General features: G+C 71.7%; 2 protein-coding genes across 3 annotated transcripts; both read right to left on the bottom strand.

Annotated features, from left to right (window-relative positions):
* Positions 1-22: 22 nt before the first annotated feature.
* Positions 23-3,761, bottom strand: LOC138825470 (progestin and adipoQ receptor family member 4). Its single transcript, XM_070020084.1, has 3 exons — positions 3,278-3,761; positions 1,410-1,631; positions 23-1,308 (listed from the first exon to the last, which is right to left on the bottom strand). Exons 1-3 carry the CDS (start codon positions 3,441-3,443, stop codon positions 875-877), a joined length of 822 nt encoding a protein of 273 aa, XP_069876185.1. The 5' UTR covers positions 3,444-3,761; the 3' UTR covers positions 23-874.
* A 1,210-nt stretch (positions 3,762-4,971) lies between these two features.
* Positions 4,972-8,095, bottom strand: LOC138825321 (kremen protein 2-like). 2 transcript variants are annotated; one of them, XM_070019722.1, is made up of 9 exons: positions 8,005-8,095; positions 7,663-7,837; positions 6,920-7,011; positions 6,715-6,839; positions 6,375-6,528; positions 5,784-6,116; positions 5,576-5,704; positions 5,413-5,491; positions 4,972-5,182 (listed from the first exon to the last, which is right to left on the bottom strand). In XM_070019722.1, the coding sequence occupies exons 1-9, from the start codon at positions 8,093-8,095 to the stop codon at positions 4,972-4,974; spliced, it is 1,389 nt and encodes a 462-aa protein (XP_069875823.1). The 2 variants fall into 2 exon arrangements, with proteins under 2 accessions (XP_069875823.1, XP_069875824.1); XM_070019723.1 differs by having other exon boundaries at positions 6,375-6,411.
* Between the last annotated feature and the right edge of the window lie 1,202 nt (positions 8,096-9,297).

Raw genomic sequence — 9,297 nt, 5'->3', positions numbered from 1 at the left:
CAAGCCTGCTCACATGGCCACGTAGCACTTCCGGTCCTTTTATTGATGCTGCCCAGGGTCCTGAGTCCCCGGGATGATCTGGCCTCCAGGCTGAGCCCCGCTCAGCGCAGAGTCTCAGGCCTCTGGCGAGCAGAGATGCACTGTGAGGAGCAGATTTCCTGAGTGGGCCTAGCCCTGGTGGGCAGGTCATGTCCTCAGACCGTGGCACTGAAGGTAGAAGACCAGCCTGGTCCCAGGGGCCTGGGTCCAGGGCCACCCATCCCCATCTGTGCTTGCTGGATCAAGCAGCCGCCACCATGTGCCTCTTGACCGACTGGTACACGAAGGGTGACACCCACTGGGTCCTGGGAGAAGGGGCTGGTCCTTCACCCTCACTCCGTCCAGTCTCTTGGGCCGGGAGGGGTGAGGTTTTGGCGCTGGGGGAGCTGGCATGCAGGGTGGAGATGGGAGCAGGGGCTCCCCAGGGACCCAGGAGATGTGGGTGAGGGGGATGGGGTGATGGCTCTGGGCTGGCAGCCACAGGCAATTGGCAAAACTCAACTGTCAGGGCAAGAGAGAACCCTTGAGGCCCTCTGGCCCAAGCCTCGCAAGTTACCAAAGGTAAACTGAGGCGCAGGGAGAAGTGTCCTTCCAGCTGGCACAGCAAAACAGTACCCTGGAGTGAGTCAGGAGGGGAGGCGTCAGGATAGTTGGAGTTCCAAAGCCTGGGTGGAAGAGGTAAATCCATAGGGAATAATGAACAGACCAGGGGTCCCAGCTGGGAAGTCCCTGGCTCTGGAAGCTTCCAGGGCTAAGAGGGGGGAGGGAACAGTGTTGGGCAGGCCCTTGCAGACCAGCAAGAGGAAAGGTGTCCCAGGGCCACTGGGGAGGCTGTTCAGTCGGGGGGACACGCGTGGCGGGCTGCCCAGAGCAGGTCAGGCACCACCCCAGCGTGCAGCTGCAGGATGGAGCCCACACTGAGCAGGTGCATGATCTGGTGGGAGTTGCCCCAGTAGTCGAAGCGCCCGGGTCCCCAGCGCTCTGGCAGGCGGGCCACGTTCACCAGCCCTCCGAGAAGTGCCAGGGCATCCATGCGCAGGTAGCAGGGCAGGGAGCCGGGAGCCCCCGAGCCCAGCCCCACACCACGGGCCCCGAACACCAGGAGGCGGGCCCCAGCTTGCCAACCAAAGGCCCGGAGCCGGGCGCTGGTGGAGGGGGCGGTGAGGGCTCTCCAGCCGGCCACGCCGGACAGGGCAGTGTAGCCCACCAGAGCCGCCGGGCGCAGCCAGGGTCTGCAGGCCAGTGTGCAGTGGATGATGGGCAGGGCTCCTGCAGAGAGAAAGCAAAGAGCGCAGGTCAGCCAGAGCCTGCCCACCCCTTCCCACCCAGGGCTCCCAGCAGCCCTCCCCCACGCCGGGGCCCTGGCTCACCCAGGGTGTTGACCAGGCAGACCCCACACATGTCCAGGGCCAGGAGCCGGGTGTACACGGGGCTGCCCCCTTGGTGGCACATGAAGAGATGGTAGAGCACAGAGGCGGCCGGGGGCGCCAGGCAGGCCACACAGTGTGTGCCCCCCAGCCAGCCGTCCTTGCCCAGCTGACTCCACGGCATGGTCATCGGCACCAGCACCAGGAAGCCCAGGAGGGCCAGCCCTGGGGAGGAGGGAGACAGTTACCCACCGTCCATCAGCTCAGCATCGAAGACAGCGTGTCTGAAAAGCTGAAGATGGCACAGGACGAGGCTGGGACGGCTCTGCAGTGGGTGGAATCAGGGCCTCAGCTTTTTCCACTCCAGGCTCGTGCTCTACCACTTGAGCCACGCCTCCACACTGGCTTTTGCCAGTCAGTCGGAGATAAATCTCTGGGATCTCTCTTCCCTGGCTGGCTGTGAACAGGAACCCTCAGCTTCCTGAGTAGCTAGGATCACAGGTACCCGGCTGCCAGACAGGGGTGGGTGCTGCCGCCATGCAGCACCCAGGGCTGGAGACTTTTCAGAAATGGCTTGCCGAGGTGGCTCAACAGTTCTGGGGAGCAGAGATGACGAGCCCCACTTTGCTGGTGAGGAAACAGGTGTGGAAGCCAAGCAAACCCGAGACGAGCCGGGTGCCGGTGGCTCACGCCTGTCAGCCTAGCTACTCAGGAGGCTGAGATCTGAGGATCGAGGTTCAAAGCCAGCCCAGGCAGGAAAGAAAGTCCGTGGAACTCATCTCCAATAAACCACCAGAAAAACGGAAGTGGCACTGTAGCTCAAGTGGTAGAGTGAGGGATAGCTCCAGGGCCCAGAGTTCAAGCCCCATGACCGACAAACAAACAAACAAAACACTAGGTGAGCCCCGCAAGGAAGCAAACAACAGAGTTAGGAGCCGGGACTTCTAGCTCCCGCCCAGCAAGTGGCAGCATCCTGGAAATGGCAGGACCCCAGCAGGCCTGCTCTTCGGGGTGTTCACAGACGCGCCTCGGGGAGGCATGACCTGCAGAGCACCTCCCCCAAGTGTCCACACAAATGGGCCTTTTTCTGTCTTCCCGGCAGGAGCAAGCCAGAATGAGGGAGCAATCCCCCCCCCCAGGTTCCTCTCAGGACCTCCAGTTGCGCAGCCAGCCCGGACTCTTCCTGGAGACTTGCGCCCCTCCTCTCCAGAGTTGGCATTGTCTCTCGGGGGGGTCACCTGGGGGCGCCAGCTGCCCGCTCTCGGAGGGGCCAGGCCTGGCAATCGCCCCTCCCTGGGGAAGGACCCTTGGCTAAGTCCAGCTGGCGCCGCCCCCCCCCCCCTCCCAGAAGCCGGGGCAGCTCAAGGACGGGCAGGGCTGTGTCAGCAAGAGCTCTGCGGGCCGTGGAGGAGGGGCAGGGCGCTGCGGGGGGAGGACGGAGCCACCGCCAGGCGGAGCCCCAAGGCTGGGCTGCCCGGACGGGGGAGGCGGGAAGGCAGGGCGGCGGGGCGGCCGGGCCCCAGGCCCCGGGAAGGGAGGGCTTCTCCCGGCCAGTTCACACCCATCTCTAGGACCGGCGCCGGGGGGCGGGAGGCGCCCAGGGCGCCGAGATCCCGAAGGGGTCGGACGCTGCCGGGGGCTCGGCGGGATGAGGGGCCCAAAGGGGCCCAGTCCCCCCCTCCCCGCTCCCCTCTCCGGTCCCCGCCGGGAAAGCGGAAGCTGGCAGCGCGGCTCGGGACAATGGCAGCTTTGTCACGGCCGCTGCCGGTGGAGCCGGGACGGGACACCCCGGGACCCGCGCGCTGGGGCGCTCCTCGGCCTGCGGCGGGGAGGTCGCGAGCGCGGGATGCGCGGAGCGGGGCGCGGCTCACCGTGGGTGTAGATGTTGCCCAGCTCGTTGTGCAGGTAGAAGAGGCTGCGCAGGCAGCCGGAGCCGCTGCTGGCCGGCCGGTAGCCGGTCAGCACGAACTTATTGAACTGCAGGTGCGGCGGGGAGCTGGCCCAGTCCAGCAGGCGGGGCCCCGCCAGGAACGCCATGGCCTCCCGCAGCGCCGGCGGCCTGGCGCCTCCGGATCCCCCCAGGCCCCGCTCCTCAGCGGGGTCGCGGCGCTGGGGAGCTCATGCCCGCGTGCCCGAGGGTGGCCCCGCGCCGGGGCAGCTCGCGCGCCAGCCCGGGGTCCCGGCCCGCTCCGTTCTCGCGCTGCGCACGCGCGAGCCCCACGCCCCCGCGCCGGGGAGCCGCGGACCCGCACGCCCGAGCGCAGTGCCGCCGCGTTCCGCCCGGGGCAGGCGCGGCGCGGCGCGGGCTCCGGGGGATCGAGAGCTCGAGTCCGCGGCTGGTCTCGTCGCCGCAGCCCCGGGAACGGGCGCGGCCGGACGCGGGAGCGGACGCCAGGCTCCACCCCGGCTCCTCGCCCCCGCCGCCCAGCCCGCGTTTCGCGCGCTGGATCCCTGACGTAGACGTTGCCGGGGCCAATGGGCGCCGTGCGCGGGGTGGCTCCGCCCCGGGGCCGCCCAGACTCCGCCCCCTCAGCGTAATACTTGCGGTTCCAGGCTCATTTGCAACGGGGCGGGGGTGGGACGGGGTGGCTCCGGCTCGGGGCTCGGGGCCCGCAGTGACCCGGCACCTCGCGCCCCACGTCGCGCATCCTGGCTTCCAGCGTGAAGGCCAGGTCGTCACCCCCCCTTTGTACACCCGCCCTCCGAGGCGCAGCCCCTCGCCACCCAGCCTCCCCCCCCCCGCCCCAAGCCAGCGGGGCTCTGTCCAAGGTGCTGCCGTCCCAGCCCCGTGCCGGCCAGCCCCGCCCAGCTCGGGTGCGGACCCACATTGGACCCTAGACTGGCCCCTGACACCCCAAGCCCCCCGAAGCCGTCGGGCTAGGCCCGGCTCTTCCAGCCAGGTTTCGGCGAGCTCCGGCTCTGCCCAGTTCACTCCCAGTTATCGTCCGCCCACACTAGGCGCGCCCTCGGCCCGCCCAGGACCCGCAGCAGACGGAGGGCAGGGCCGGAGGAGGAAGATTGGGGCTGAACCGCTCGGTCCACGATCGGCCTCCGCCTCCCTCTCTCCTCCCGCCCTCGGCGCCCGGGTCCTCGGCACTCCTGCGGGGAGCGGCCTTTCCACGGCGCCGACACCCGCATGGCTCCGCCCAGCGCCCCCGTTCGCTCAGCTCCCTCCACCGAAGAACGTAAGGTCAGCACCAGGTCTCCAGGTCTCCAGGCCCTTTATTGAAAGTCTATGGTGGATCTTCACCTATGACCTCTAATTGGAGACAGTAGTCCAGGACCAACTCGGGAGGAGCTCAGTGACCTCTGAACCCAGAAGCCCACCCCTACTTCGAGGTCCATTGTTGGGGGAGGCGCTTAGGGTCCTCCTGCCCTTTGGCCTCCAACCCCTTGGACCTCTAGGGTTAGGCCAGGATCCCACGGCGGCACCGAAAGCTTCCCGTCCGAGGTCTCCACAGGCCGCGCTGCCTTCAAAGAAGAAGGCCGAGGTAGGCTGTGGCATCAAGTCTCAGATGTCCATCTCGGTGATGGCGGAAGGTCCGACGGACCCCGGGGTCCCGGGTCAGAGGGCGGAGATGAGCGAGCGCAAGGAGCTCTGGCTGGAGGCACTCAGGGGCCGGTAGCCCGCGGCCGGACCCTCCGCCTGGGGGTCCCCGGGGGGACAGGGCAGGGCCACCCCTCGGGGCCGGCGATACCACACAGCCCAGCTTCTCCCGGGCCCCCGGGAGGGCCCCAGGGCCAGGGGCCCCTTTCCCGGAGCCAGCAGACAGCTCCTAGAGAGGGAGCACACGTCAGCTGGGCCCAGCCCAGCCCCGTCTCCAGCCTCCTGCCTGCTCCGCCGTCAATCCCACGCCCGCCCCCTCGGGAAGCCAGGCGTCCCTTCCTAGGCGCGTTCCCTTCTAGGGCCCCGGCTCCCCACTAGGCTCCCTCCGTGTCCCGGGACACCGAGGCGATAGGCACCCGGTGCGGGGTCCGCCCTCAGGCCCTGCCCCGGCGCCCGCACCGTCGGCGCAGCAAACGCAGCAGCGACAGGAGCAGCAGCAGCAGCACGGAGATGGCCGTGATCGTCGAGGAGACCCGAGCTGCGGGCACAGGGGCGCGGTGAGGGCGGGGCCCGCAGCGGCTGCGCCCGCCTCTCGCCCCGCCCCGCGCGCCGCCGGCCTCACCTCCCACCGCCGGCTGCGGAGCTCCGGGCCTGGGGCTGCAGCTGGCGTTGGCGCCGTCGAGGGGCTCTGCGGGGGTGTGCGCCGAGCCCTCGGGGGCGGCAGCGTCGTCCTCCGAGGCGTCCTGCAGCCCTGTGGAGAGCGGTGTGAGGGCCGGGGCGGGCGGGCGCGGGGCCGGGGCGGGCGGGCGCGGGGCCGGGGCGGGGCTCACCGCGGTAGGCCAGCGCGAAGCCCTGCGCGTGGCCGCGCGCGTCGCTGCGGAAGGACAGCAGCAGCGCGGCGGTGCGCAGGCGCAGCGGCCCGGCCGGAGGCGGGCGGGCGCCGTCGAAGGCGCGGAGCAGGCTGCCGGAGCCCGCGTCGCGCAGCTCCAGGCGGTCCCGCGGGTCGGCCAACTCGAAGAGGCGGAAAGTGAGCTCCAGCGCGGCCCCCGCCGGGCGCAGCAGCCAGCTGCAGTTCCGATCCGGCCCGTACTCGTCCGGGAAGTCCGGGGAGTAGACGACCCCCTGAGGAGCGGTCCAGTTTCCCTGGCAGGAGCCCACGGACACTGCGGGCGGGTGGCCGTCAGCACCCCCGGGGGCAGCGGGGCTGCGCCCCCTCGGCCGGGGACAGATCCTCAGCGGAGCCCTCGGAGCCCCGGCGAGGCCCCAGGTCGGCTCGGCCTCTTTCCTCAGGCCCCAGCGCCTTCCCGGGTGCTGCCCCCGGGCTCAGCACTGTCCCCTACCCGCCCCTGGGATTCCCCGTAGCCCACCCCGGTGAGGGCGGGGCGCGTCGGGACCCTCCCCCGTCCCTGCCCAGGGCTCACCTTCGTAGATGCCCAGCCGCCCATCGCCGCCGCACAGCTGGCCTGGGTGTCCGAAACAGATCTGGTCACAGTCGGTGGCGGGGGCCGGGCGTCCCCGAGCCAGGTCGCCTTCAGAGCCGCAGAAGCAGGCGTAACCAGCCTCCACACCCGCCAGCTGGGAGCGGACACCGAGTGAGCCCGGCGGCAGGGGTCTCCGGGGAGGGGCGGGGTCGGGGGGGTGGGCAGGGGGAAGCGGGCCACAGGTGCGGAAGTCAGTGTGTGGGTTTGGCCGTCGGAGTGCGGAGAGTGGGGTGCTGAGATGCAGCCGGGGGTCGCTGGCGTGGGGCCCCGCGGGCAGTACCTGGTAGCCCTTCATGCGGCAGAAGCGAAGGCACACCGGAACCGTGAGCTTCGTGGAGGTGCCGCTGGGCCCACTGAGGGCTGCGGGCGCCCCCGAGTCCACGAAGCAGCCCAGGTACCCGGGCACTGAGGGGGCAGCAGAGTCAGGCCCCGCCCTCCGAGGCCACACAAGGCGCTCCCACCTCCGTCCACTCGAGTCCACTCACTGTGGCACGTGGGGATGTCGCAGTAGCGCCAGTAGATGCCCTCTTCCGTCTCGGCCACGTAGCACCACGGCTGGACGTCACCGTCCGGGTTCCTGTGGGTGGGAGGGAGGTGGACAGGGCGGAGCACGTCGGCTGGAGGCCAGATTCTTCCCCCAGCGCCGGGTCTCCTCGTCTCCACCGGCTTCTGAACGCCGACCTCCGACGGCGGGGCCAGAAGTCACCGCAGAGCCCGGAGACTCGGGTGTCTTTTAAAGGTTTCTGATTCTGCCCGTAAGAACTCGGCGCTGGGCCTGTTCGGCCGGCCCTGTCCTCCAAACCCCGCCGGAAGCGCAGACGGAGGGCCCTGAGCTGCTCAGGTCAGTAGAGAGGTGGCCTCCTGCTGGACCTGCGCGCTCCAGGCGCAGGCTGACCGCAGCCCGCGCGCACGGACCCGCCGAGGCCCGGCTCTTCTCTCCTAGCTCCGGTCTGAGGCTCTGCCTTAGTCGGGCACCTTAGTCTTGGCACCTGTAGTGCCAGGGGTTCTGCGCACCTCCTGCCATCCCAGTGCCAACGAGGCCCGCATCCTTAAGTCCCCCAGGCGGACCCCGCGCTGGCGCGCGCGCAGCCCTCCGCCCCGCCCACCATGCAGGCCACACCCACCACGCGGTCCACCCAGCACATGCCCCCCGCTGCAAAGGCCACACCCACCACGGCCGCCCCGCCCACCACACAGGCCCCGCCCACCGCACGGCCCCGCCCCTCACCGGCAGAAGTTGTGCGCGCCCAGCCCCCAGCGGCCCTGGGGGTCGCTGGCGCTGCTGTAACTGTGCTGCTGCGTCTGGTCCCAGAAGAGGCACGGGCGCCCGGCCCCGCGCGGGCCCGTGTGGTTCTGGTGGCCTCGGTAGTCGGCGCCATTCACCTGGAAGCACTCGGACAGGCCTGCCGACCGCCGCAGGACCGGGGCGGGGCGGGGGGGGGGGTCGGGTCTGTACCTCACGGGGTCTCCTCCCTCCGACCCCTGGGTGCCAACTCCCGACCCAGGCACCTGCCCGCGCCCCGCCGCCTCCCCAGCCTCGAACCCTGGCCCTGGCCGCGGCCCGACTCACCTGGGCTGTGCAGGCGGCCCGCGGAGGCCCCGCGCGGAGGCAGCAGCGGGAGGAGGAGGAGGAGGAGGCCCCGCAGAGCCCGGGCCCCCATCGCCCCCGGCCGGGAGCGGCCGCTCGGGGTCTGTCCCCCTCCGGCCCCTCCCCGGGTCCCGTCTCGCTCCGGGTGGCGCCGCCCCCCGCCCGTCTAACTATCTCCTGGAGGGGGGTCTTCACCGCCCAGGGTCGGCGGCCCCTGGGGTGTCTCCCCTCCGACCCCCGGGGCTGGGGCGACCTCCGTCCCCGCTGCGCTGCCCGCGGGGCCGCGGCCTCCGCACGCGCTCCGTCCCGCGGCGCCTCGCACCCTGCCGCTCCCGCGCCCGGGTCTCCACTGCGCCGCACCGCCCCCCGCGCCCCCCCGCGGGTCCCCCCGCCCCGCCCCGGGCACGCGCGCCCCGCCCGGCGCCCCAGCGCGGGCTGCAGGTCCAGACGCCTCCCACGCCCGCCACCCCCGCGGGGACCCCGCGCCGCCCCGCCCCGCTCCCGGGGAGCGGCAGACCGGGGACCCCTCGGGAGGCCACGGGGGGCGCCCAGGGCACCAGCACGCCCCCTGCCCGTGCAAGCGCGCGCCCCCCCGGCCGCGCGTGCACCGTGACCTCCCCCCGCCCCCCCTCCGCAGGTCCCCGCCGCCCCCTGCCCCCCGCACCCGCGAGCCGGGCAGGAGTCGTGGACCCGAGCCCCGGACGGGCAGGGGCAGCTGGCGTCTGGGGAGGAAGACAGCTGCGCCCCGCGCCCCTGCGCGTGCCCGCGCCTCCCCCTCCCCGCGAGGACCCCAGCCGGGGCGGTGGAATTCCCCGGCGGTGCCCCCCACCTGGCGGGGAGGGGGAGGGGAGCAGGCCCGGGCAAGCGTGGGGGGAAATCCCCCGCCCCCTCCCCCGGGCCGCCGACTCGAGTCCTCTGATCTCCGGCTCCGCCTGCCCGCTGCCCCTGGGGCTTGGGGGGAGGCCAGCGCAGGTGCGGGGGCGGGCGGGGGCGGGGGCACCGGGGACCCGGAGCGGCCGCGCCCCGCCCACATCCCTCACCATCCCGAGACCCACGAAGCCCCCGGCCCGCCGCCCGCGGGGGCACCCAGCCCTCGAACCCCAGTCCGCCCAGGAAGACGTTGGGGTCCGGGGGCTTCCTGGGGGGATCTTATGCATCCCGTACTGGGTGTTCCCTACCAAGCCGGCCTCACCAGGAGCGGGCTGGCCGCCACTGAGGAGAGGGCCTGGGGAGCACCTGGGGCGCATCTAGGGGCCACCTGGGGACAACCTGGGG

The sequence above is a fragment of the Dipodomys merriami genome, unplaced genomic scaffold (genome assembly GCF_024711535.1).
Source record: "Dipodomys merriami isolate MVZ:Mamm:240054 unplaced genomic scaffold, mDipMer1.0.p SCAF_137, whole genome shotgun sequence".
NCBI lineage: Eukaryota > Metazoa > Chordata > Mammalia > Rodentia > Heteromyidae > Dipodomys > Dipodomys merriami.
Note: the sequence above shows the minus strand (reverse complement) of the source record. Positions and strands in the feature narration are given on the sequence as shown.

Coding starts and splice junctions, on each gene's coding strand:
- LOC138825470 (XM_070020084.1), bottom strand. CDS start 3,443: ATGGCGTTCCTGGCGGGGCCCCGCCTGCTGGACTGGGCCAGCTCCCCG. Junction 1,632..3,277: donor GGGCAACATCTACACCCACG/GTGAGCCGCGCC, acceptor CCTCCTCCCCAG/GGCTGGCCCTCCTGGGCTTC. Junction 1,309..1,409: donor CTGCCTGGTCAACACCCTGG/GTGAGCCAGGGC, acceptor TTCTCTCTGCAG/GAGCCCTGCCCATCATCCAC.
- LOC138825321 (XM_070019722.1), bottom strand. CDS start 8,095: ATGGGGGCCCGGGCTCTGCGGGGCCTCCTCCTCCTCCTCCTCCCGCTG. Junction 6,529..6,714: donor GCCGCATGAAGGGCTACCAG/GTACTGCCCGCG, acceptor GTCCGCTCCCAG/CTGGCGGGTGTGGAGGCTGG. Junction 5,183..5,412: donor CTGCGTTTGCTGCGCCGACG/GTGCGGGCGCCG, acceptor CTCCCTCTCTAG/GAGCTGTCTGCTGGCTCCGG.